The 24,815-nt window shown below is 67.3% G+C and overlaps 3 protein-coding genes across 4 annotated transcripts; 1 reads left to right on the forward strand and 2 right to left on the reverse strand.

Moving 5' to 3' along the window:
- Positions 1-4,641: 4,641 nt before the first annotated feature.
- On the forward strand, positions 4,642-12,144 carry CACNB3 (calcium voltage-gated channel auxiliary subunit beta 3). Of its 2 annotated transcripts, none has more exons than XM_019476608.2 (13): positions 4,642-4,760; positions 7,819-7,941; positions 8,695-8,817; positions 8,934-9,049; positions 9,135-9,199; positions 9,400-9,419; positions 9,700-9,780; positions 10,140-10,198; positions 10,274-10,383; positions 10,463-10,614; positions 10,843-10,938; positions 11,009-11,158; positions 11,260-12,144. In XM_019476608.2, the coding sequence occupies exons 1-13, from the start codon at positions 4,719-4,721 to the stop codon at positions 11,560-11,562; spliced, it is 1,440 nt and encodes a 479-aa protein (XP_019332153.1). In that variant the 5' UTR covers positions 4,642-4,718; the 3' UTR covers positions 11,563-12,144. The 2 variants fall into 2 exon arrangements, with proteins under 2 accessions (XP_019332153.1, XP_019332152.1); XM_019476607.2 differs by lacking the exon at positions 4,642-4,760 and adding an exon at positions 4,870-5,816.
- A 631-nt stretch (positions 12,145-12,775) lies between these two features.
- On the reverse strand, positions 12,776-18,865 carry DDX23 (DEAD-box helicase 23). The gene is made up of 17 exons (XM_019476606.2): positions 18,768-18,865; positions 18,371-18,570; positions 18,135-18,233; positions 17,853-17,955; positions 17,681-17,746; positions 17,308-17,446; positions 17,068-17,201; positions 16,746-16,858; positions 16,432-16,575; positions 15,837-16,062; positions 15,507-15,652; positions 15,241-15,418; positions 14,918-15,160; positions 14,481-14,632; positions 14,177-14,285; positions 13,739-13,913; positions 12,776-13,434 (listed from the first exon to the last, which is right to left on the reverse strand). Exons 2-17 carry the CDS (start codon positions 18,568-18,570, stop codon positions 13,211-13,213), a joined length of 2,451 nt encoding a protein of 816 aa, XP_019332151.1. The 5' UTR covers positions 18,768-18,865; the 3' UTR covers positions 12,776-13,210.
- Positions 18,866-19,268: 403 nt separating this feature from the next.
- Positions 19,269-22,871, reverse strand: RND1 (Rho family GTPase 1). Its single transcript, XM_059717918.1, has 5 exons — positions 22,065-22,871; positions 21,875-21,962; positions 21,050-21,159; positions 20,346-20,480; positions 19,269-20,175 (listed from the first exon to the last, which is right to left on the reverse strand). The coding sequence occupies exons 1-5, from the start codon at positions 22,182-22,184 to the stop codon at positions 19,930-19,932; spliced, it is 699 nt and encodes a 232-aa protein (XP_059573901.1). The 5' UTR covers positions 22,185-22,871; the 3' UTR covers positions 19,269-19,929.
- Positions 22,872-24,815: the final 1,944 nt, after the last annotated feature.

Genomic DNA, 24,815 nt, shown 5'->3' on the forward strand with positions numbered 1-24,815 from the left:
CAGGGCTTGGGGTGGGGCTAGCGGGGAGAGGGCTGTAGCACCAGGGCCCAGGGGCTGTGTATTGCAGGGCCTCCCCTGCCCTCTGGTGGCATCTCCATGCCACTGCCACAGCCACTGCCACGGCCCAGGGACCCGGGCTGGTGCAGCAGGGCCTGGAGCCCCAGGGGCCAGCCCAAGCCACTGGATGGACCTGGGGTATGAAGGGAGCCCCTGCCAGCACTGGGGATCCCATGCAAGGCTGGCATGCAAGTGGCACATGCATTGCCACATGTGTGCGCCCTGTAACTGTGCACCCCTGCCTGGCACAGACACGCCCATGCCCAGGGCACCAACTGTGCACACGTGATGTGTGCACATCCCCCCCAGGGGCACCCACAGCCACCCCACACTGCATACATGGGATGGGCCTGTACACACGTGCTCATGCCAGGCTCTGTCCCTACCTATGCCTCCCCCCCACCACCACCCCTGGGGTGCTGGCAGCTGCAAAGTGCCCCTCCACCCCTTGGGCCCAGCTGCTGTCCTCACACCCCCAACAGTGACCCACTGCCCGAGGCCATGGCCACCCCAGCCAGGCACTGAGCCCCCAGCCCCATCCAGCTCCATGCCTGGGAAGGGGAAGGAGGGTCTTGGTTGGTCCTGCATCCCCCTCCCCTGGCCTAGCCCCCAAGCCCCCCACCAGGGACCTCAGCCTGCAGCCCCCGCAAAGCCAGATCCCTGAGCTCCATGTCTGTTCCCCTGTCAGAGTCCTGGGACCTAGAGGCATCTCTGCCCACAGGTTTCCAGCCCCCCGGTGGGAGGCAGGAGGGGGCTGGCCTGCGGGGGCAGTGAAGCTGGCCCTGAAACCCAGCCTCACATTCAGCTGCCCTGACACTTGGGTCCAGGACCATGGGAGCTGACAGCTTCACTCCTGTCCCCCGCAGTCTGGGCACTCAGGGCATGAAGGGCACCCGGGCCATACCTGTGTGGCGCTGTCTCCGGCAGTCATCCCTGGCAAGGTGGTCCTGGGTGCCAGGGGTGTCAGGGGTCCTGGCTCCCCCACGAGGCTATGAGCTTTGGCTGCCCTGGATCTGCGCATGTGCCTACATGACCCACCATGTCCCCCTCTGTCCATGGCCAGCGTCTCATGGTGCGTTGGTGCCCAGGCCAGACCAGGCCACACATGCGTGTGCGTGCACGTGCACAAGCATGCGTGTTGGGGATGCGGTGAAGCACTCGTACCACACCGGGATCATGCCAGCCGGTGCCTCTCCCTTGCACCCAACCACACCAGAGCCACCCCCTTCTGCCCCAGTGGAGCTGGAGCCTCAGCACCCTGGAGCGGCGCCGTGGCTCAGACCCCGTAGCAGCACCACCCCTGCCCCTAGCACCCCCCTGCAGGAGGGTCTGTCCCAGCCCTCCTTTCACTGCCCATCCCATCTGCCCCCAGACCCTGCCCAGGCTGGCTGTTGCCAGGGGGTGCAAACACCAGTGCCCCTTTTCCCCCTGCATTGGCTCCTGTGCCCCATTCCCACCTCCCTGCTCCCCCAGCTCCCCCACCCCACCCATAACAACCTCCCAGGTGGAGCTGACTGCCCCAGCCAGCCCCCCTGCATTCCCAGCCCAGCCCAGCCCAGCCCTGCCTCATTAGCGCCCCCTTGCCACCACTGCCCAGCTGATCCCGCCTAGCTGTGCACCCGGGACCCAGCCCCCCCCTTCCCCACGCAGTGCTCTCCAGGCTGGGCCGAGCGGGGGAGCATCCCCGGTGCCGGGGGACGGTGGCTCTGCAGAGGCGCCTGGCAGCAGCCTGGGCTGCTCAATAATTCATGGCTGCAGGCTCACTCGCTCACTCACGCATGCATGATGCCCTCCTTCGGGGCCGCACAGTGCCCCCATATGGGGTGCAGGCTCCAGCTAGCAGGAGGGGTGCTGAGTCCTGCCCAGGGATGAGGGCAGGAGTCCTGGCCCTCAGACCCCCCTGTGCTGGGCCCTGGGCCCTGCTCTCCCATGGCCAGTGGAGCCAAGGGGTCCTGCGCCTGGCGTCAGCAAGAGGCTCGGGGCAGCTCTGTATAGAGCAGCACTGCGTCAGGGCACGCGCCCAGAAATGCTGAGCTCTCCATCTGCAGCTCGGGCCGGGGGGCTTGGGTCACCAGTGCTGCTCAGCCCAGCCTGGTCTGAGCCATGTGGAGTCCAAGACAGTGGCCAGGGCAACCTGCGGCCAGGCAGGGTGGGCTCAGCTGGGCCCCCCAGGGGAAACTGAGACTCATGACCCCCCAGGGAAACTGAGGCACAGGGAAGTGAAGCAACTTACCACCACCCCATGGCTAGGATGGGATCTAGGAGTCATGCCCCCCCCGCCCCCACCAGCTCTTTGAACCCAGGAGTCAGAGCCCGCCTGCTCAGATACCAGCCCCCAGCCCCTCCCGGAGTAGGACTGGCTCCCAGCCCCCCTGTCTTTGGCCGCTTCACACCCCCCCACTCCCTGCCTCAGAGAGCAGGCTGGAAGGAGTGGGGGCAGAAGCCCTGGGCAACAGGAGCTGAGCCCAGCCCCCCACCCCCACCTCCCCCCACGCCTCCATCTCCTCTTGGAGAAACCGAAGATGCTGGCGTGTCCCGGGGGCATGCGCTGGCCTTGGCCCGGCACATCCATTAGCGGCGCTGCCTGGGCCCGGCTCGCATTTATGCATCTACTGCACAACAGATAATGGCAGGCCCCCCCACCTCCCGCCCGCCTGGCACCCGGGTCGATACAGCAGAAGGAGTGCGGAGAAGCACGGCCCGCGCTGCTGGGGGTGGGGGCGGCCCAAAGCGGGTCCCTTTTGGGGGGCACAGGCAGGCCGGAGCCGTCGCTGGGTGCAGCTGTTTCTGGGGTGCAGCATGGCCCTGGGGGGGGCTGGAAGTGGGGCCCAGACATGCATGGCAAGAGCTGCTGTGCGGCCCGTTCAGCCTACCCTGCCCCAGCTGAGCCACCCGGGGCTCCTGGGCTGGGGGGGGCAGCTGGCTGCTGAGTCCCTGACCCTGACCCTGACCCAAGGGAAGCTCCAATCAGCACCTTGGAGAGATGCCAGCAGGGCAGGGGCTGCGGGATGGCAGCTGGGCCCGGGCCTGGCTCCGTGGCCGGGTCGTGGCTCCCCCAGGCAGGGCCCAACCCCAAAGGGCTTTGCTTTGGGGCTTGGATGTGCCACTGCCAGCTCCTGGGCCAGCCCAGGCCAAAAAGGGCCTGGCATTGACCTCGTGACCCCAGAGCACTGTGGCGGGCTGGGGCCTGGGAAATCGGGGCCATGCCGGGGCAAGAAGGCCTCACCGGCATGGGGACTATTTGATGATTGAAGTTTTCATGGTGCAAAACCACAATCTCTGAGGGCCATCTCCGGTGTTGGCGGCCAGCGCTCACCGGCATGCGGGGAGCACTAGGGGCTCCTTCCAGCCCAGAAGGACTCGGCAATGCGCCAGCAGCACCACACGTGGCCCACGTCCAGCCCAGAGCTGCAGTCCAGCTGGGGGGGTCCAGGCAGCCCCCTCCCAGGAGAGGGCCTGGAGCCTGAGCCATACAGGACCCTGGGGTGCTGGGTGTTGGGCCCAGCATCGGGGGCTGGGGGCATTCGTGCGCCGCCCCATGAAATGCTCGTGCGCTGTCCCGTGCGCCATCCCGCGGGAGCGTGTGGGCTGGGCTTCCTGCCCCTGCGCCGAGCTGGGCTGGGCTGGGCTGACGTGAAGCCAGATTGGGCACGGAGGCACTCGGCACCGGCTCCCCGCACACCCTGCATGTCTCTCTCCAACTCCAGCGTCTTTCTGCTCAACGAGGTAACAGCCCTGGGGCTGAGAGCTGGGGTCCAAGGGATGAGGGCTGAGCGGGGCCCAGCTGATGTGACCCACTGCCCAGGGCTCGGGGGTGCAGCGGCTGCATCAGGCTGTGATGCCAAGGGCAACCGGCCATGACCACTGGGAGCTACTGACGGCGGGGGGGTGCACAGCTGGGCAGAGGCTGGGGGGCAGCAAGGGGCCAGAGGCATCATAGAGCATAAGGGGTGGCAGCTGGAGGCACGGAGGACAGTGTGGGGTATGGGGGGGGCACAGCAGGGCAGCGAGAGCAGTGCGGGCTCCACCGGGGGGGGGCAGTTCGGGGCAGGGAGGCCACACGGGGAGCTCGGGGGCAGTGCAGGGTCCGGGGGGGGGCAATGCGAGGCAGGGGGCACACGGGGAGCACGGGGGCAGCGCGGGGTCTGGAGGGGGGGGCAATGCAGGACAGGGGGCACGCGGGGAGCACGGGGGACAGCGCGGGGTCCGGTGGGGGGGGCAATGCGAGGCAGGGGGCACACGGGGAGCACGGGGGCAGCGCGGGGTCTGGAGGGGGGGGCAATGCGGGACAGGGGGCACGCGGGGAGCACGGGGGGAGCGCGGGGTCCGGTGGGGGGGGCAATGCGAGGCAGGGGGCACGCGGGGAGCACGAGAGGCAGCGCGGGGTCCGTGGGGGCCGGGCCCCGCTCGCCCCGCACCTGCTGCGGGCGCGGGCGGCGGCGGCGGGGGGCGGCGGAGCGGGTGCGGGCGGCGGCGGGAGGCGGAGCCGGGCCGGGGCCGGAGCCGGGGCCGGGGCCGGCGGCTGCGGGCGGCGGCGGGGCCGGGCATCGCGGGCGGCGGGGCCAGGCCCGCCCCGGGGGCGGTGCGGGGCGGTGCGGGCCGGGCCGGGCCGGGCCGGGCGGGCAGAGGCGCCGCGGGTGCGGGTCTCTCCGGCCCCGTCTATGTCGTTTTCTGACTCCAGCGCGACCTTCCTGCTGCACGAGGTACCGGCGGGGCGGTGCGGGGCGGTGCGGGGCCCGGGCAGCGCGGCCCCGTCGGTGGCACGGGCCGGGTGCACGGGCTGGGGGGGCAGAGGATGCGGGGCTTGTGCCTGGGGGGGGGCAGGCTTGTGTCTGCCCCCAGCCCTGGGCCCCCCCGCAGCTCCCCCATCTCCGCAATGGGGGTCCGGGCTGCCTGGCCCGTGCGAGGGGGACTGAGGCTGGGTCCTCGTGCGAGGGGAGCTGTGTCTGAGCCTTTGTGCAAAGAGGCCTGGGTCTGAGCCCTCGTGCAAGGGGTGCTGCGGCTGGGCCTTCATGCAAGGTGGGCTGTATCTGGGCCCTCGTGCGAGGGGTGCTGGGGCTGGGCCTGTGTCCTCGTGTGAGGGGCACTGCGGCCAGGGCCTTGTGCAGAGAGGGCTGTGTCTGGGGCCTTATGCAAGGGGCGCTGGGGCTGGGCCCTGGTGCAAGGAGGGCTGGGGCTGGGCCTGGGTCCTCGTGCAAGGATGCCTAGGTTCTGTGAGCAGGGCCAGCCGGCCCGTGCAAAGGCCCTCGTGAACAGAGGAGCAGGCTGGTGCCGAGGGGCACTAGTGCCAAGCCGGTGACTCCAGAGGCCAGACTGAGGGCAAGGCCACGGCCCCTGTGCCCCATGCACAGAGCAGCCCTTACCACAGTCACCCGCCCCCCCCACTCCTGCGTTGCCGCGGCGATGAGCCTGCCTCCGCCCGCCCGCCGGATCCGGCCCTTCCCTCTCCCAGCTCTTTGTTTCCCTTGTGCTGCACCGGCTGCCGGCTCCCCGCGCTCCCCCGCGCGCCTCGCCACGCCCCCCCGCCCTGCCACGCTCCCCCCGCGCCAGCCCCACAGGCAGGTGCAGCCAGGTCCTGGCACCGGCGCCGTGCCCAGCCCAGCCCGGCCCCAGCCTCCCCAGCACAGCCCCGACTCCGGCGGCACAGGGCGGCGCAGCCCCGCACCCCGGTGCCCCCCTCCTCCTTGCTGCGACCCCCCCCCAGCAGCTCCTCCATGTATGACGACTCCTATCTCCATGGCTTCGAGGACTCCGAGGTGGTGAGTGGGGAGTGCCGGCCAAGGGGAGGGGGGCGATGGAGCTGGCCACGGCAGTGCCCCCCCAGCCTGCGGGTGGGTGCCAGGGCCAGGCCCCCCTGGTTGGGGCTGGTGGGGGGGCTCCTACCAGACCCCACCCCTGACTGAGCTATTTATACAGCACTATGGCGGAGGTGGGTGCCAGGGATGGCTGGCGCAGAGGGAGGGGGGCTGACAGTTCAGTGCCGCGGGTGCAGGAAAAGGGCCTGGCACCGGTGCTGGGGGGGCTCTGGAGGCCCCCCTCCATACAGCCTGCCGGAGTCGCGTGGCACCAGGACCCAGGGCCATGCGAGCCGTCTGCAATGCTTGAGCTGGCAGGGTCCCACGGACCCGGCTCCAGCTCCAGAACGGGGGGCCCATGCACCACGTAAGAGTGCCCATGGGCTCCTGGGCCAGGCCACGGGTGGCCGTACCAGAAGGCTGGGCAGCTCTTGTCCCCTCCTGGCCCGGCCTGGGCATGGGCAAGCATCAGCCCTGCCACAGTGCCAGACAGGGAGCGTGTCCTGGGGAGGGGGCAGAGGCCACGGGGGGTGCAGATCCAGGGGCCTATAAATATTTCACCACAGCTTCGGCTTCCTTTTGGGGCCGCAGCAGGAGTTGTTCAATTAAGCAGGAGGCTCCCAGCAGGGAGGGTCTGGGGGAGCAGGGTTCAGCTCTGTTCCTCTCTCTCTGCAGCTCCCCATGGGGTGCTTGTCTGCTGGGGTGGCTGTCACCGCAGCCTCCAGGCTGGGCACCAGGTCCCCTTGCCCCTGGCCTAGACCGGGGGCAGGGGATGTTGGGCTCCCGGGAGCCCAGTGTTGGTGCCAGTGGCCCCCGGTGCTGCCCTGTGGGGGGGGCGCTTTGCTCTGCTCCGCAGCGCGTGGGTGGGCACCAGGGGGCTGGATAATCAGATGCAGCCACACAAGCGCTTCCCCCCAGGCGGCCGCGCCTGGCATTTCCCAGGGCATCTGCCGAGCAGCAGGAGCCCCGGGCCCGGCCGCAGGGGGGTGGGGCAGGAGCCAGATGGGACCGGGAGGGGAGGGGAGGCGGCATCTCTGCCTCTGCTTCCCCAGCCTGCAAGGGAGCAAAGGTCACTGCAGGGAGAGCGATTGGGGGGGTGGTACATGCTAGAAGCCCTGAGACACGCCAGTGTCACACAGCTGCCACTCAGGGCCCCGCTCCCACGTGTGGTCATGCCAGTCGCTGGCACCCGTATCCCACCCGCATCAGGCCTGCACTGGGACACACTCATGCATCCCACGCTTGGGCACACGCTTGTGCCCTGGCACTCACGAACACATGCCTTGGGATAGTGGCGGGTGCGGATGTCTGACGCACATCCGTGCGCACGGCTTTGCTCATGCTCACGTGTTGCACTGGGGCATCGACGTGCCCTGGAGCTGAGGCCAGGACTGACCCCATCCAAGGACCATGGCAGGGGAGGGAGCACTGGGCGGGGGGAAACTGAGGCTCAGATGTGACGAAGGCAGCGCCCTGCAGCTAAGCAGAGCTAGAAAACCTGGGAGTTGGGCAAACCCCTGCACTTGCAGGTGGACCCAGAAGTCCGGCTACACCTGGTGTAGCAGCAAAAAAGGGAGGGGGGGGCTGCATCAGGGAGGACGTGGCCTGGGTGGGTAATTGGTGCCTGTCACGCCCAGGGGTGGGGGGGTGGCCCAGCTGCTTCTGTGCCCGAGAGCAAAGGGCTGGGCCCACCGAGCTGCGGGTGCCCCCCTACCCTGGGCTGCCAGGGGGTGGGGGGAATGTGGTGGCAGCTGCAGCACTGGTTCTGCCCTGTTTCCCTGGTGCCAGGAGCTGACTTCACCTCCCCAGGGCAGGCGCGAGCCGGGATTCGCTCCCGGGGCTCCTGGGGCTCAGCCTGCTCCTGGCACCTGGGAGATGCAGCAACCGCACTCGCTGCCACACTGCCGGGGGGCTGGCTGCTGTGCACAGGGGGCCATGGCTGATGCCCAGGTGCCCTCCACCACAGGGTTCAGCCGACTCCTACACCAGCCGCCCGTCCCTGGACTCCGACGTGTCCCTGGAGGAAGACCGCGAGAGCGCCCGGCGCCAGGTGGAGAGCCAGGCCCAGCAGCAGCTCGACAGAGCCAAGGTGCCAGCATCAGGCATGGGCGCACAGCGCAGTGTGCCTGCCAGGGATACAGTCATGGCAGGGCAGCAAGGAGTAGGCACACACATGCACACCCATGCTCACCTTCCACATTACACACACATTCATGCACACACATCCTCATGAACACTCGTGTGCATACATAGGCACAGATGTGTGCAAGCACATACATGTGCGCACCCATGCACACACATGTGCAGACATGTGTGTACACCTCCCTCACATACATGCATGCACATCCCCACATACACACATGTGGAAATCTCCCTACGCATGCGCACACACTCCTCCCCCCACACACTCATACGTGCAAACACCCCTATGCATGTACACACACTCCTCTACTCATGCACATATATCCACCCACATGCACATGTGCAAACACTCCAGGCATGTGCACGCACGCACGCACACACACACACACACGTAAACCCCCCATACTTGCATGAACATCCCTACACACACACACACACACACACACACACGTAAACCCCCCGTGCTTGCATGAACATCCCTGCACGCGCGCACACACACACACACACACACACACACACACACACACACACACACACACACAGCCCTCCATTCATGCACATACACCCCTCTACATGTGCTGTCGTGGCCTTTCCGGGGGGAGGGGGGGGTCTCTGTGCAGCAGGGTGCAGATGCAGACAACACAGAGTGGGGGGGCAGGGACCCCCAGCCTGCACTGACCCCCCTCTCGCCCACCCCCAGCACAAGCCAGTCGCCTTTGCTGTCCGCACCAATGTCAGCTACTGCGGCGCACTGGATGAGGAGTGCCCGGTGCAGGGTGCCGCCATCAACTTCGAAGCCAAAGACTTCCTGCACATCAAGGAGGCGAGTCCAGGGGTGGCAGAGGCAGGGGGAAGGCCGGACGCCTGGGTACCATGCCCTGTGGAGGGAGGCAGCACCCACACCGCCCCGCTGTGACTCTCCCCCTCACTTCCCCCCAGAAATACAGCAACGACTGGTGGATCGGGAGGCTAGTGAAGGAGGGGGGAGACATCGCCTTCGTGCCCAGCCCCCAGCGCCTGGAGGCCATGCGGCTCAAGCAGGAGCAGAAGGCCAGGTGAGGACACAGGCATTGCCCGTCTGCTGCAAGGGTGCCCCTCAGTTGCCTGCCTTGTACTCAGTCACTGCTGCTTCCCCCCCAGGAGACCAGGCAACGCCTCCGGCCTCGGTGACGTCGGGACCCGGCGATCGCCTCCCCCCTCACTAGGTAACCGGGGGGGCGTGCCCTCAGCCGCCCTTGCACACGCGTTCTCACGCCCGATCCCTGCCAAGGGTGCAGACAGCTGGGCCCTCTGCCCCAGGCACCCCCCAGCGGGGCACAGGGCTCTCAAGTCTCCTGCCCCCTCCCCAGTGGCTCCTAATTCACTCACCAGCACCTGTTTCTTCTCTCCTCTCCTCTCCCCAAAGCGAAGCAGAAGCAAAAGCAGGTGAGTTCTCTGGGTGTGGAGGCAGTGGGCACTGCCAGCCTGAGGGCAGCAGGGATGCTGCGTTTCTGGGATGAAGCTGATCCACCTTCACCCAAGCCAGGGGCAGGAAGGGGAGCAGAGATGCCTCCACCCAGCTGGGAAGGGCAGGGGGTGCAGCTTGGCTGGGATGCCTGGGTCCTCCAGGGCTGTGGAGGGACCCTAAAGATCTGGGGCACCAATGCAGGGTCCGGGGGGGGGGGTGCTGTGGGGGCCTCCTCTGAGCCCTCTGCCCTCCCTGCAGACAGAGCACATCCCCCCCTACGACGTTGTCCCCTCCATGAGGCCCGTGGTGCTGGTGGGACCCTCCCTAAAAGGATATGAGGTAGGAGGCAGGGCCCAAGGGGGGGTTCCCCACAATTGGCCCCGCCCCTTGCTGATCTGGGGGGAGCACCCTACGAACACTGGGGCTGGGGGGCCTCCACGACCCGCTCCCCCCAACCCAGCTAGGACCACTTGCTCCTGTCCCCCAGCTGCATCCAGACCCACCATGAATGGAGAATCCCCCTTGCAGTATGGGGGCTCCGATACACCGTGCCCTGCAGTGGGATGCACGGGCTGGGCACAGGCATGGTCTGTCTGGCCCCGCATGACCTTGGGGGGCAGAGGCCTCAGGCCCCGTGAGCTGGGGGGGGGCTACAGCAAGCTGTCCTCCAGCGGGGCCACTGACCCTCGTGCCCGCAGGTGACAGATATGATGCAGAAGGCTCTTTTCGACTTCCTCAAGCACCGGTTCGATGGCAGGTGAGCCCCCCGCCCCAGTCCGGTCCCCTCACCCCTGACCCCCTCTCAGTGCATCATGGCCCCTGTGCCCTGCAGGATCTCCATCACCCGCGTCACGGCCGACCTGTCACTGGCCAAGCGCTCCGTGCTCAACAACCCAGGCAAGCGCGCCATCATCGAGCGCTCCACCACACGCTCCAGCATCGGTGAGTGCCCACTGCCGGCTCCCGCGCCCTCTGGGCCCGTGCCACCCCCAGGGCTCACCTGTGCCCCCCTTGCCCGCAGCGGAGGTGCAGAGCGAGATCGAGCGCATCTTCGAGCTGGCCAAGTCGCTGCAGCTGGTGGTGCTGGATGCCGACACCATCAACCACCCGGCGCAGCTGGCTAAGACCTCACTGGCCCCCATTGTCGTCTATGTCAAGGTGTCCTCGCCCAAGGTCAGCCGGGCAGGGGCCACTGGGAGCCCTGGCATGTAGTGCCCCTGCCGCCCCCTGTAAGGCTGGGGGTATAGGGTTGCTTGGAACTGAGCCCTAGGGGCTTTGTTGACCCCCTTGCTCCAGCAGGTCCAGCTGCAGGAGGGCTGGACCCTGGAGTGTCCCCGGGGAGGAGATGGGGTCTGTGCATGTCCTGGCCTGTGTGACCCTGGTGGCACCCCCCCCCCCCAGGTGCTGCAGCGGCTCATCAAGTCCCGGGGCAAGTCTCAGGTGAAGCATCTCAATGTCCAGATGATGGCAGCCGACAAGCTGGTGCAGTGCCCCCCGGTGAGTATCCCCCCCTCCCAGCTGCCCCCAGGGACCCTTGGACAGGCTCTTACCTGCCCCCTACCCCCAGGAGCTCTTTGATGTCATCCTGGACGAGAACCAGCTGGAGGATGCGTGCGAGCACCTGGCCGAATACCTGGAGGTTTACTGGAGAGCCACGCACCACCCCTCGCATGGACCTGGCCCTGCCACGCCACCCACCGCCATCCCAGAGCTCCAGGTAGATGAGGAGGGGGGGCTACAGCAGCATGTGCATCACACCCCGCAGTACCTGCATCTCTGTGGCCCCTGCCTACCCCTTGCCCTGGTCTCTGCCCCCAGACCCAGCAGCTGCTGGGGGACCGGGGCAGTGAGCACTCGCCCCTGGAGCGCGACAGCCTGATGCCGTCAGATGAGGCGAGCGAGACATCACGGCAGCCCTGGGCGGCCTCGTCGCCGCGTGGCTCCCGGCACCTGGAGGATGAATACACAGACGCCTACCCCGACCTGTACCAGCCACACCGGCACCGCCACAGCGGGCTGCACAGCACCAATGGGCATGACTCCCAGGACCGCCTGCTGGAGCGTGACGGCGGCCAAGGCCACTGGCAGCGCAGCCGGCCCTGGGCCAAGGACAGCTACTGAGGGACCCCCGCCCGGGCCTGGCATCCCTGTCTCCAAGCAGCCCCGCAGGGCTCAGGGAGCTGCTGGGCAGGGCCCTGCGTGCCCAGAGCTTGTGTGTGCCTCCAGCTGAGCCACGGGCAGGGGGCACCTCCCCTCTTTCCCCCACCCCCAGCCTGCATGGGTGTGACCCCTCCGGGCCTTGCGCAGGGTGGTAGGGGGGACACAAGTCATCTCCCTGCAGGCGACCCAGCTCAGTCTCCCAGGAGGGTGGCAGCGCAGCACAGAGACCCTGAAGAGCCAGGACTCCTAGGTTCCACTCCTGGCTTGGGCACCTCCCCCTGTACCCTCTTCCCCCCCTCACCGCTTCGAGGGCCAGGGACAGGGCAGCCCCTGCCCGAGCGCGTCACCCTCCCTCTCAGAATTGCACCCACGAATGCACGTCCACCAACCGTGCCCTGCCGCCCTCTGCCGGACGGAGCGGGCTGGGGGGGGCTGGGGCCGATCCCCGTGGTGCCGCAGCAGCGCCTTTGTTACACCTTTTGTAGAAAGCACCGATCTCCCCGATGACACGTCGCCCGTTTCAACAAGAACCTTTGCAGATCATGTGTAGTGTCTGCCTTGCTTCCCGCGCGGGGGTGGGGGATCGACCCTGGGACTGCAGGGACCCCGCCTTGACCTTGCTACGCGGTGCGGGGGCCTCAGCTGGGAAGGGGAGATGCTAGCAGCATCCCCGCGTGGGGAGGCTGCAAGGCCAAGGTAGACAGAAAGTGCCAATGCCCCCATGGCCCCTAGCTGTGGCAAGGGGAAGGCTCCAGGGGACAGCAAGGCTGGTTCCTGCCTCAGGCTGCCAGCTGCATGTGCTTGGGTCCCTGGGACAGTGGGCCAGGGGCAGCAGCCCTCCCCAGCTGCTGCCCAGACAGCCCTGCTCATGGCACAGGCCAGCAGGAAGGGTGCACAGGTCTTGCCCCTCTCCTCAAGGCCTGACTGGACCGCCCACAGCCAGCCCTGGTGGCAAAGAGGGATAGCTGCCAAGACACATCCTGTCATTTATTCCTTGCCACAGGCCCAGCAAGGACTCAAAACACCAAAAGGGACCAAGTGGCAGGGGACAGCAAAGGGGGTGGGAGGGACCCTGAGGCATGAAACTGGCCCCGCAGCCGTGGGGAGCCCAAGAGTTGGGGGGAGACAGGCCCCCTCCAGCCCCCAGCAAAAGGAGTCTGGTTCCAGTCCCAAATCCTGCTTAAAACAGAAGGGTTTAATTCGAGCCACAGCTTGGCTCTGCTGAGGGTGGGGGGCACGGCCCCAAAGGCCCAGCTGCCAGGGCTGCATGGGGCAAGATACAAGCTACAGGCCGTCACATGGCTGCAGCCCCAGCAGGAGGTTGCCAGGGCACAGGAACCCCCCTCCCAGGTCTGGACCATGACCCCAGGGAGGGGTGGGGTGCAGCAGGCTTTTTTGGTCCCTGCTTGTCCCCTAACGGCTCTGCCCAACCCAGAGAGGTGAAGCCCAGGCTGGGGAGGGCCTGGTTGAGCAGGGGCAGGGAGTGGAGTCCAGGCTGCTCCAGACACAGGGCAGTACCTGGCAGCCACAGGCAAAGTCTGGGGCAAAAAGGCCCCCTTCTCCAGCAGGCTCCCCTGGGAGAAAATGTTAGCACGCGGCATCCCGTGGCTCAGGCGAAGATGGTCTCCTCCCGCCGCTTCTTGGTGAGGATGGTGCCAGGCTTGTGCTGGGCGTCGGGGTGGTTGGCCAGCTCCGGCGGGCAAGAGGACACGGGGCTCTCCAGGATGGCCTGCTTCAGGTCGTAGAAGACAGCCGAGTCCTCCTTGGTGAGGAAGGTGATGGCCACACCGCTCTTGCCGGCTCGGCCCGTCCGGCCAATGCGGTGGATATAATCTGCAGAGAAACCAGTCAGGCAGTGCCAGGGTGCCAAGCTGTAGCCACCTCTGGGGTGTGGTACAGCCACGCAGCACTTGTGCCCCAAACGCAGCCACCTCGGGGGTGCGGCAGCTTGGAAGCAAAGCCAAGTGCCAGGAGCCTGCCTTCAGCAGCACCAGCAACCAGTGGCTCTGTGCTTCATCCTGTCCTGGCACACTGCCCCCACCCGTGTTCTGTGGAAGCTGCACTCGGTGCGCCCTGACAGTCACCCACGTGCCCGACTGAGGCTGGGGGGATGCACAGGGGGGAGGCAGGGACTCACCTTCGATGTTTTTGGCCATGTCGTAGTTCACCACCATGGAGACGTCCTGGATGTCGATACCACGGCCAGCCACGTCCGTGGCGACCAGGATGTCCTTGGCACCGGCCTTCAGGTTGGACAGGGCGAACTCTCGCTGCTCCTGGCCCTTGCCACCGTGCAGGGTGCAGGCATTGTACTGTTCAGATGAGAAAGGGCAGCTCAGAGCTGGGTTGGGGAGGTGCCATGGCACCAGTACCCATCTGGCAACGGCTTGATGACCTCCCCACCCAGCAGGCGCTGCAGGCCCCAGGAGAAGAGTGAAAGCTGCACAGCCCTTGGGGGTGGGAACGGATCCAAGCTAGAGCCCCCTCCTGCGTAAGACGCAGGATCTGCAGGCCCGGTGGCTACACCACAGCCAACCTGCACAGGCAGCACCCTCAGCCCCGTGGCACCACTTACCCCCATCTTCTCCAGTGACTTCGCCAGCACATCGCAGCCCTTCTTCTGGTTGACGAAGATGATGATGGGTGGGTCGAAGCCCTGCTCCAGGATGGCTAGCAGCTTCTTCCTATTGAGGCAAATTTGCGGGGGGAGGAAATCAGCAGGCAGGACAGGACAGGACAGCAAGGCCTTGCAGAGGCACCCCCCAGCCATGGCAGGCCCCAAGGCCCCCCCACCCCACCCCCAAGGCTCCCCTGGGAAAGATGAAGCTTCCCAGCTAGGTGCCATGGCCCCAGTCCCAGCACAGTCCCTGACTTGGTACCTCTTCTCCGACTCTGACATGAGGAAGACCTTCTGCTCCACGCGCTCGTGGGGCTTGCCAGCCGAGCCAATGTACACCACGGCTGGACGTCGCAGGTAGCTGCGAGCCAGGCGCTCCACTGCTGGTGGCATGGTGGCCGTGAACATCACCGTCTGCAAGAGAGATTGGGGCATGAGTGAGAGACCCAAGCTGGAGTGGCCTCAGGGGACTCCCCATCTTCTGGGGGGGCTGGCATGGGGGATCCCTGGAGCTGGAAGAGTCAGGACTGGGTCTCTCACCCCTCCCCCGGCTACTGAAACACCCCCTGCCTCTGTGCTCACCCAGGCTCCTCCTGGGGTTCTGGGGCTCATAACCCAACTTCCCCAACCACCCTGGACCACCCCTTCTGGGTCCAAGTGCAGCCCCAACACCCTCCCAGGCACCCAGCCCACACTGACCTGCCGGTACTTGTGCTTGCCCGACTCGAAGTTGGCCAGCATCTTCTCAGGATCCTCGGCCTCGTCGGTGTCAGGCTTCTGGTTGGTGACAGGCATGTGCTCCAGAATCTTCTGCACGTCAGGCTCGAAGCCCATGTCAATCATCCTGTCGGCCTCATCAAGCACCACATAGGTGCAGCGGCTCAGCACCAAGTACCGGTTCTCCAGCACGTCGATGAGCCGGCCTGGCGTGGCAATGACAATCTGCAAAGGGCGCCAGCATCAGACCCACTGCACTCCCCCGGCCCCTCCCACCCCCAGCCAGGGTCTGACCCTGTGCTCACCTCGCAGCCCATGCGCAGCCGGAAACCCTGGTCCTCGCGGGAGATGCCCCCAATCACAGCCACAGTGCGAATGCCCAACGGCTTCCCAAACTTGATAGTCTCCTCCTCGATCTGCTGGGCCAGCTCTCGCGTGGGGGCCAGGATGATGGCATAGGGGCCCTGGTCCGATTCCTCAATCCTGCATGATGACATGGTAGGCATGGGACCGTGCCACCCAGCTACCCCATCTGCCCTCCCTGCCCTGCTCACAGGCCGGCAGCTCTCACCTGTCGATCTTGGGCAGCGTGGTGATCCAAACCAGCAAGGGGATCAGGAAGGCAGCCGTCTTGCCACTGCCAGTCTCAGCCACGCCGATGATGTCGCGGTTCTGCAGGCCGATGGGAATGGCCTGGCGCTGGATGGGGGTGGGTTCCTGGACAGCAGGGAATGGAGCCAGTGAGAAGGGAGCAGAGCCCCGCAGGGCAGCCAGGACTCCCAGGCCCCCCTATCTTAAACCATACTCCTCCCAGACTAGGAACTCTGGGCCAGGGACTGAGCCCAGCTCATGGTGAGAATGGGCTGCGCACCCTTGGCAGGGAGAGAGAGTTTGCGCTTACCTTGTAGCCGCACTTGTCGATCACCTCTAAGATGTGGGGAGGCAAGGAGGAGTCCTTCCAGGAGCGGATGGGGTTGGGGATCTTGCCGCCCTTGGTGGTGATGCTGTAGTCCTCGCGGAAGATGCGCCAATCTCTGTCCGTCATTTCATCCAGCTTCTTCTGCGACCAGTGCCGGTCATCCCAGCGCTGCTTGGCTTCCTTCTTCCGCAGCTTGCGCAACCGGGCCCTGCGGGGAGGGAATACCGGTAATCAGGTCTCCCGTGTGCTCTGCTGGGCAGAAGCCACCTGCCACCCTTGCTGGGCAAACGTGGGGAAGAATGTAGCCAGCCTCACCTCAGACATCCCAGAAGCACCTCAGCTCTAGCCCCATGGAGGCCTCACACCTGCACCCAAACCACTTGACCTCGTGCCCCATCCCTGCGCCCTTGTAGTGCAGCTAGTGCCTGTGACCGGCCCTGGGAACCCTGCAGCCGTGGACCAGACCCAAGGCTCCACACCGTAACCAGCGCCCCCAAAACACGTCTGGTGTCAGAACCTCCCAACCCTGGAGCCAGGCTCGAGAACGCCCACCCCCTTCACCATAGCAGCCACTCACTCCTCCTGCTCCTTCTCCTCCAGTGTCCGCCGCTTCTCCATCAAGTCCCCGTAGAAGCGCGACTGCTCTCGCTTCTGCTGCTTCAGGTCGATGCCGGCAATGAAGCCGCGGCCCAACAGCTGCACCTGGTGCCGCTCCTTGTACCTGCACAACAGGAGGCGATGGGGTCAGGGCAGCTAGGGCGGCACCTCAGGCTGCTCTGGTGCTCCACAGCCAGGTAGGGAGGGGAGGGGGGGACAACACGGGAAGACCTCCTCTGCCCTGAGCAGGTGACCCCACGGCACCAGTCAGCCACGGCTCTGGGCCACACTCACAGTGGGTTGTAGTCGATGGACGTATCCTCAGATGCGTCCCACTCGAAGACAAACTTGCGGTCGTTCAGGTGCCGAGTGCGTCTCCGCTTCTTCACACCACCCAGGTACCGCTCCTGCGGGCAGCATAGCCATCAGCCCCCACCCGGCAGATGCAACCAGCCCCGGGAACCTAAGAGAAAGGGACTGCCAGCCCCCAGCTCCATTCCTTCAGCCCCCACCCGGCCCCAGAGCTGCAAGGGAACTGAGGCATCCTGGCTCCCAATCCACAGGAGATATAGACTCCCTGCCCAGGGGTAGCAGCATGACCGGGGGAGCCGAGTACCTTGATGGCGTGCAGCTCCTTGCTCTTGTCCTTTTCCTCGCGGATCTTCTGCCGCCCCTCTTCGTCCTCATTGCCATTGGTCTCGCGCTCCATGCGCTCCCGCCGCTCTCGGCGCTCCCGCTCCTGCGGGTCCTCTGTGGGGCAGGCAAACGGGGACTCAGCGTACCCCGTACTCGAGGGCAGCACCGAGGGCCCTCCTAGGACTGGGTAGGAGCCACACAACCCCCGACAGGCACTCACCCAGCATCTTCCTCCCCATATCCTGGAACTGCTTCCTCTTCTTCCTCTCCTCCTCGATCAGCCGCTGCCGCTCCTCCACTTCTTGCTGGCGCCGCTTCAGTGCCTCAGCCTCCCGCTCGGCTTTGGAGAGAAACTTGGGCTGGAGGACAGAGGAGGCAGTGAGCACGGCCCAGCAGCGCAGCAGCCCTCCATGCTCCCATCCTCTCGCACAACCCCAGGCACGATGGGCTGCCTGCCGTACCGCACTGCCCAGCGCAGAGCCAGGGACCCAGAGGGTAGCAGCTTTCTGTCTTGGCAATAGTGCAGACCAGGCCCAGCAACAGGGAGGAAAGGAGGCAACCCCTCAACAGCATACGGCATTGCTCATCCTCACCTTGGCCTCTGCCTCCTCTTCAGCCTTCTTCTTGGCCAGCAGCTCCTCCAGCGACAGAGGCTGGGCCTGCAAACACAGGACGGGGCCGTCAGAGCCCGAGAGGCGCGCCAGCCCCGCACCGCGCCAGGCGGACCCAGTGCCAGGCTGTGCCTGCCCCTTCCTGACACCCCACCTTCTCCTTCCTCAGCGCCGCATCCTCCTCCTCCTCCGCCGCCCTGCGGGAGTCTCTGTCCTTCCGAAACTTGGAGTCTTTGCCTCGGCTCGGGGACAAGCTCCTGCGCGGGGGACACCAGGCACGGGCCCCAGCTCAGCCCCCTCCAGCTCCTCGCTGGCGGGATCCCAACCACCCGCTCCAAGGCCCCTCGCCTTCCCCGCCCGCCCGCCCACACGGCCAGGCAGGGAGGGAGGGAGCCTCCAGCCACTCGTCCCGCGCTCCCGCCCCATCACGACCGACCTGGAGCGCTTGCGGTCCTTGTCCCGCCGGTGCCCATCCTTCTCCCGGTCGCGGTCCTTCTTGTTCCTGTCGCGCTCCCGGTCTTTGTGTCGCCGCTCCCTGCGAGCGCAAAGCCCCGTGGCAGCGGCCGCAAACACCGGGGCCCGCCCGCCCGCCCGCGTCCCCCCGCGCCCCAGAGCTGGCTGCACCCCCACCCCTCCCCGGGGCACAGGGCTGCCCCTGCCCCTGCCCCGCACCTGTCAGCCGACTTGGACCTGGAGCGGGACCGCGATCGGCTGCCCCGCCGCCGCTCCCGGGACCGGTGCCGCTTCCTGTCCTTGCCCGGGGGGCTCTTCCTGTCGCGCTCCCGGTCTCGGTCCGGGGAGCGCGAGCGCTTGCGATCCTCCTTGGCCGGGGACGGGTCCCGCTCCTTCTTCTCCACCAGCTCCCCCGCCATCTGCCGGGGCCGAGACGCTGTCAGGGCCGGAGGCGAGACCCCGCTGTCCCCGGCGCCAGGGGGAGGCTCCCGCCCGGCCCCCGCGGGCATCGTGGGGGAGCAGGGCGCGGGGCCCCAGCAGGCGGGCGGCCCCCCGGGGAACCGAGAAGCGAGCTGGGGGAGGCGGGGAGGGGGCCCGGGCGTCCCACCGCACTCACCGCCGCCGGCGTCACCAGGCCTCGGGCCCCTGCGCCGCCGCCGCCATCTTAGCGGGCTCACTCCGGAACCGGGCCCCGCCGCGCGGCATGCCGGGAAGGCGAGTCCATTGCCCCGGCGCCGACAGCTCCCAGGAGGCGCTGCGTGGCCTGGCCGGAACCGACTCCATTGGCTCGGCGCCTACAGCTCCCAGCAGGCGCCGCGGCAACAGACCAGAAGGCGGCCCCATTGGCCCAGCCAGCGCCGCGCGGCCCGCTGGGAAGGCGAGAGCGGCCGCGAGGCTCGCCGGGAAATGTAGTCGCGGGCCGGGCTCCGCGCTGGGGTTAACCCTTTGCAGGCTGGAGCGGGCCGCGCGGGGTACCCCTGCACCGCACCCGGGAGTCTTGCTCCCGGCTCTGCCACCGACGCTCCTCCCCGCCCAGGTCACCTCCCTGCACCTCCACAACCCACCCCTGCTCCAAAGGCTGCTCGCCCTCCACAGACAAGAGGCACTAGACACAGGCTGCTGCTATCCACTGTATTTTCCATAATAAATAAGCTTTTTAATAACACTGAACATGGAACAGAGTCACCCCCCCAGACAAAAGGTCTATAAAACAAAAACCACCCCCACCCCACAGTCCCATCCCCCCCCCCCCCCCCCCCGCAGGCAAAGGCGGAGCTGCCCCTGCCCCGGGGCCAGGTAACATCAAGGCGAACGGCCGGTGCCAGGCAGCGCGGGGGCCAGGGACAGCAGCGGATGGAGACGACAGGGCACGGCTGGACAGCGACTGGGCGTTAGAGGGGAAACAATGAGTCTGTGGCAAGTTGTCCTGGCTCCGGGGGTGCAGGAGCCGCCATCAACCAAGCCCCGTCTGTGCCAAGCAGCCTGGAGCAGCCCCAGGGTCACCCCAGGGCCCCGGCAGCCCCTCTCCCCGTCCCCCGGAGAACGTGCGCGGAGCCTGTGTGGGAAGCATTGCGATGAGCTGGGCCGATTCTGGGGTTGCTACAGCCGGGGAAGCCTCCAGGCCCCAAATCCCCTCTGCAGGGGAAGGCCTCACCATGGGGCCCGCTCCTCTGGCGGGATATAACCCAGCTCCCAGCTCCCCCCTGCTGGAGCAGCCCTCCCCCCCTCCCCATCGTGGGGGCTGGAGAGTGTCCAGGGGCTGGAAGCAGGCCCCCCTTTCACATGACAGAGCAGCTTTTCGCCTTTTCCTTCTTGAAGGTGGAGGAGATGAGTTCGGAGCGGCTGGGCAGGTGCAGCAAGCGTTTGGAGAGGCTGCGTGCAGGGCTCTTGGGGGGCGGGGGGCTGCCCTTGCTCAGGCAGACGCCAGAGGCTGTGCGGAAGATGCTATGGACGCTTTTCTCCGAGGTGAAGGCAGAGCACTCCAGGTAGCTCTCAGCTCCCAATTGCTTGGCCACGGCACAGCCCTGCAACCCGAGCAAAGAGAGAGATGAGGGGGCAGCTGGAGGCCTGGGAGCCTGGCAGGCACCAGGAGGGGAAGGTCCCAAATGCTACGCCCCAGACTGCTCAAGCCAGAGCCAGGTCCTTCTAGGCTACGGCTGGAGCTGGGATAAGAAAGCAGGACGCTGGTACTCACCTGCTCGTAGGAGACAGGAGCCTGCTTCTGGTGGGACAGCTCCAAGAGAGTGCTCAGATCGGTTCGCAGATCTGTCTTACAGCCGATCAGCAGCACCCGGGTGCTGGGGCAGTAGTCCAGGATTTCTGTCTTCCACTGCAGGGACCATGGAGGGGAGAGGAGGGTCAGGGGGCCCTAGGCCAACAGCCCCAAGCTCTCCCTGGTACCACCCCAGTGCTGCCCTGGCTGGGGAGGGGGCTGCACCCAGCTCCAGGGGTGTAGGGGCATTCCTGGGTGCTGAGCCTGGTCCCACTGGAGCCCTGGGGAGGGGGTTTCAGAACAGACCCCTCCACCTCTGCAGATGAGACCATGGAGGGGGTAGGTGTCACATCCAGCTAGCAGCAGGACCAGCCCCCCATGCTAGAAGGGAACAGCAAGTGGCTAATGCAGAGGCACCCTGCCCTATGCCCCCCGCCCCAGGCAGCGCCAAAATGGGGGGGGGGGGGGGGAGCGGGGGCAAGGTAGTCCTTCAGCCCCATTCCAGCCCAGTCCCATGGCACCAAACAGCCCAGGGTAGGGGGACACTAAGCATCCCTTTAAAATCAGGCCAAACCCACAGGGTAATCAGCTGGACACAGAGCCTGGCCAGAGGGCACTTCTGCCCCTCTTGGGGGTCAGCCCCAAGACCCCCCTGCCCCAGGGTGGGAGGGGGGGGCGAGTATCACCTTCTTGAGGGCGCTGTCCAGGGTCTCGGGGCGGCTGATGTCAAAGCAGAGCAGGACAGCGTCCGAGTCGCTGTAGCAGAGGGGGCGCACGTTGTCGTAGTAGGGGGACCCTGTGGGAGAAGGCAGGGGTCACCGGGGGGTGCTGTGGGCTGGCCTGTTGCCCCCGCCAGGCCCCAGGGCCAGCTCGTGCCCAGCAGCCAAGTTCCCTCCTGCCTCCCTGCAGATTTTTGGGAAATGGCTCCTGTGCCATTTATATAACCACCACCCCCTGCTCCCTCCCCTTGCAGCACCAAGCTTGACACGGCCCAGGGAGGGGGGCAGTGGGTGCCCACCCGGGGGGCAGCAGGGTGGCAGCTGCAGAGTGGGGGGGGGGGGTACAGTTACAGATAAAGGGAACAAAGGAAAGGATGTTGCACCCCCAAGCAGAGGGGGGCCCCAGCACAGCCCCCGGGCTGGGATGCGGGGGTGGGGGCTGCCCGGGGCCCCTCCCCAGCCCCCCGCCCCCCCAGCGCATCCAAGGCTTTGCAGCCCAGACGCTCCGTGCTCAGAATAGCAAACAGCGCCGGCTCCTGCGCCAGCCCAGCACATCACCATAGCAACCGGGATGGGGGGGCTGCAGGGGTGCTCCGGATTGGGGGGCTACAGGGGTGGCAGGGCTGCCCTGCACCCCCTACCAACCCCCCAGAGCCTCCAATTGCCCCCGGGACATGCCCGCAGCTCTGCAGTGGCAGAGCCACACGGGGGGAGGAGGAGCAGACAGAACAGAGACGCGCCCCCCCCCAGACACGCATGTCAACCCCCCCCGCGTATCCCCCCCCCCCGTACCGGAGGTGTCCCACAGGCTGAGCTCCACGCGTGTCTCGTCGCCCTCCAGGCAGGCCGTGTAGTTCTCAAAGACCGTGGGCACGTATGTCTGCAGGCAGGGGAGGGGGAAAGAGGGGTCAGCCCCGGCCGGCCGAGGCCACGGAGGCGGGCGCCGTCCCCCCATGGGCCGCCCACGCGCGACCCGGCTCACCTCGGGGTAGCAGTCCTTGGCCAGCACCTGCAGCATGGCCGTCTTGCCGCACTGCACGTCGCCCACCAGCACCAGCTTACAGCGCGCCACGGCGGCCGCCGCCGCCCTCCGCTCCCGCATGGCGAGCAGCTCCCACGCGCGACCTCCCCCCGCGCGGCGCAGCGCCCCGGAGCCCCGACGGGGCGGCCGCGCTCTTATAGCGCCGCGCCGGCCAATGGTGGCCCGGGGCGGGGTTCCCACCGCCCAATCGGAACAGCGGGCAGCGCACCGGCCGGCCAATGGCGGCGGGGCTGAGTCACAGCGGCCCGGGCTGGGGTCGCTGCCCCCCGGGGAGGGGGGGGGTCTCGGGTGGGTGACGGGGGTAGGTAGGGTCTCAGGTGGGTGTGGAGGGGAGGGCTGGGAGTTGGGGAGGGGTCTCGGGTGGGTGCTGGGGTGGGGAGGGTCTTGGGTGGATGCTGGAGTGAGAAGGGGTCTAAGATGGGTGGGGGCTAGGGGTGGGGTGGGGTCCCGGGTGAGTGCTGGGGTGGGGAGAGGTTTCAGGTGGATGGTGGTTAGGGGTGGGGGGTCTCTGGTGGGTGCTGGGATGGGGGGGTCTCTCGTGGGTGGGAGGATGGGAGGGGGTAGGCGAGAGCTAGGGTGGGGAGGGGTCTTGGGTGGGTGTGAGACGGGTGGGGTTTCGCGTGGTTGGGTGCTAAGGCTGGGTGGATGTGGGGTGGTAAGTGTCTTGTGGGCCGCTGGTGGGGGGTCTGTTGAGTGGGGCTGGTGCCTCCTGTGCTAGGGGTGGGGGGGTCTTGGGTGGGCTGCGGTTGAAGGTGGGGCGGATGCCAGGGCTGGTTGGAGGGGTCAGGACAGGCTCTAATTGCCTCCCTCAGCCCCCAGGCTTGCCCCCACCTGCCCTACAGGGGGTCTGGCTGGGCAGATCTGCCCCCTCCCCCCCCCCCCCCCCCCCGGCCATCTGCAGGGTCACACCAGACTTTGACCTGACCCAGGGGGGCTCACCCTCTGGGGGCATTGGGACATTAGCAGAGACCCCTCCACGTACCCCAGAGCACACCACGGCCCCAAGTCTGTGTACAGCTGGGCATGGGCACAGGGCACTTGGGGCGAGGGGGGGGAAGGGGTCCTCCCAGTGGCCTCCTGCCACTCTAGGGCCTGGGTTCGAGAGGTTCATGGGGTGGCCTGCCCTGGGTATCAGATGACCCATGATAACTGCCTGTGTGCCCACACGCACCCTGGGGCGGGGGGCTGCAGCAGCCATGCAGCCTTGCTCAGCGCCACGCCCCTGGGTGATGAGTGAGCGCGTGGCTCTTCCCATGATGTGGCCTGGCCTGCCCACTGTGCCCACGCCCCCGAACCTGAGGAAATGCTGGGTAATGTTTAACCCGGGCATTGCGACACCCCCTGCAGTGGCTGTCTGGCCTGGGCAGGAGACCGGCCTGAGCAGCCTACCAGGAGGTGCCCCCAGGGTTGGTGAATGCAGCCCAGCCCCACAGCCGCCTGCCCCCGGGTGCCCGGGAGCTGGCCCCAGGCCCTGCCAGATGCCCCAGGCCTGCAGAGCTGGGGGGCAGAGGCTGGGCTCGCCCCCGGACCCTGCTCCAAAGCCTTTCCGGCCCTGGGTTGGCCCTGATAAGGGTCCTGGGGAGCGGTATCTGGGCGGGTGCTGGGGAGGGAAATTCCCTGAGCTGAGTCAGGGGCTGGGGGGCCGCCAGGACTCCTGGGGTCCCATCCTGGCTGGGGCAGGGCACACGCGGGCCAGGCACCAGGACTCCTGGGTTCTGCAGCCAGCTCTGCAAGGGAGCGCGCGATGTCAGGCTGAGAGCAGGGTCGGGCCCCGGGGGTCCAGTCCCACAGCAGTAGGGACCTGGCAGGCCAGTGTGGGGGGGCCCAGGCCGGACGCCCGTGAGCCAGTTCCAGGAAGGGAAGAGAAGCGTCCCGGCTCCTGGGAATTCCCACCGCTGGCCCCAGCCTCCCGGCCTGGCACCGCGTGGCCCCAGGAGGGTTGCTGGTGCCAGCTGCGCCCTTGCCCACGCCAGGCCAGGGCTGTGCCTGCAGGAGCCCCGAGGACAGGCGAGCCCTGCGGCGGGGTGGGGGTGGGGGTGGGCGACACGGGGGCTTTATGGACCCGTCCAGCTTCGGGGCCTGCGATGTGAGCCCCGGGGCTTTCCAGCCAGAAATCCTGCCTGGCTGCGTCCCACCTCCACCCCCCCCGCCGCGAGGGCAGGGGGGCAGGGAAACTCCGGCGATTGCAAAGGAAATGTGAGAAATTCCAGGTTTCCTGTCACCTGCGCGGCGGGGGAGCCGGTGCCAGGACAGCCAGCTCCCGGCGGGGCGCACGGGGGTGCCCCAGATGCCCAGAGCATCCCCACATCTGTCTCGGCTCCAGGGGGAGCTGGCAGGGCGCGGGGAGGTGGGGGGGGGGGGCAGCCCCCGACACAGCCGGACCCCCCGGCTCCAGAACGGGCGGAATAGCGCGGGGGGGGGCAGTAGTGGGGTGAGGGCCCCCCCGGAGGGGGGCAGGGAACAACGTGGGGGGGGGTCCGGTCTCTCTCCCTAGAATTAAATGCCGGTTTCCATGGCAACGGGGCTGCAAAGGGGGGGATCGCATTAAAACCGGAGACAGATGCAGTGACGCCCCGGGCTCCTTCACCCCCTCCGCGGGGCGGGGGTGCCCGGGCCCGCATCGCCGTGGCAGCGGGCCCCTCCGCATCCCGCCCGGGGGGGAGAGTCGCCCCCGCGGCACGTCCCCCCCCC

Source organism: Alligator mississippiensis, chromosome 15, assembly GCF_030867095.1.
Source record: "Alligator mississippiensis isolate rAllMis1 chromosome 15, rAllMis1, whole genome shotgun sequence".
NCBI lineage: Eukaryota > Metazoa > Chordata > Crocodylia > Alligatoridae > Alligator > Alligator mississippiensis.

Excerpts from the sequence above, each read along its gene's own strand:
- DDX23 (XM_019476606.2), bottom strand. The coding sequence starts at position 18,570 with ATGGCGGGGGAGCTGGTGGAGAAGAAGGAGCGGGACCCGTCCCCGGCC. Across the intron at positions 17,202-17,307 it reads TATGGGGAGGAAGATGCTGG|AGGACCCGCAGGAGCGGGAG; the intron begins GTGAGTGCCTGT and ends CCTGCCCCACAG. Across the intron at positions 16,859-17,067 it reads AGGAGCTGCACGCCATCAAG|GAGCGGTACCTGGGTGGTGT; the intron begins GTACTCGGCTCC and ends TGCTGCCCGCAG.
- CACNB3 (XM_019476607.2), top strand. The coding sequence starts at position 5,772 with ATGTATGACGACTCCTATCTCCATGGCTTCGAGGACTCCGAGGTG. Across the intron at positions 10,199-10,273 it reads AAGCACCGGTTCGATGGCAG|GATCTCCATCACCCGCGTCA; the intron begins GTGAGCCCCCCG and ends TGTGCCCTGCAG. Across the intron at positions 10,384-10,462 it reads CACCACACGCTCCAGCATCG|CGGAGGTGCAGAGCGAGATC; the intron begins GTGAGTGCCCAC and ends CCTTGCCCGCAG.
- RND1 (XM_059717918.1), bottom strand. The coding sequence starts at position 22,184 with ATGCGGGAGCGGAGGGCGGCGGCGGCCGCCGTGGCGCGCTGTAAGCTG. Across the intron at positions 21,963-22,064 it reads CCAAGGACTGCTACCCCGAG|ACATACGTGCCCACGGTCTT; the intron begins GTGAGCCGGGTC and ends CCCTGCCTGCAG. Across the intron at positions 21,160-21,874 it reads CAGCCTGTGGGACACCTCCG|GGTCCCCCTACTACGACAAC; the intron begins GTACGGGGGGGG and ends CTTCTCCCACAG.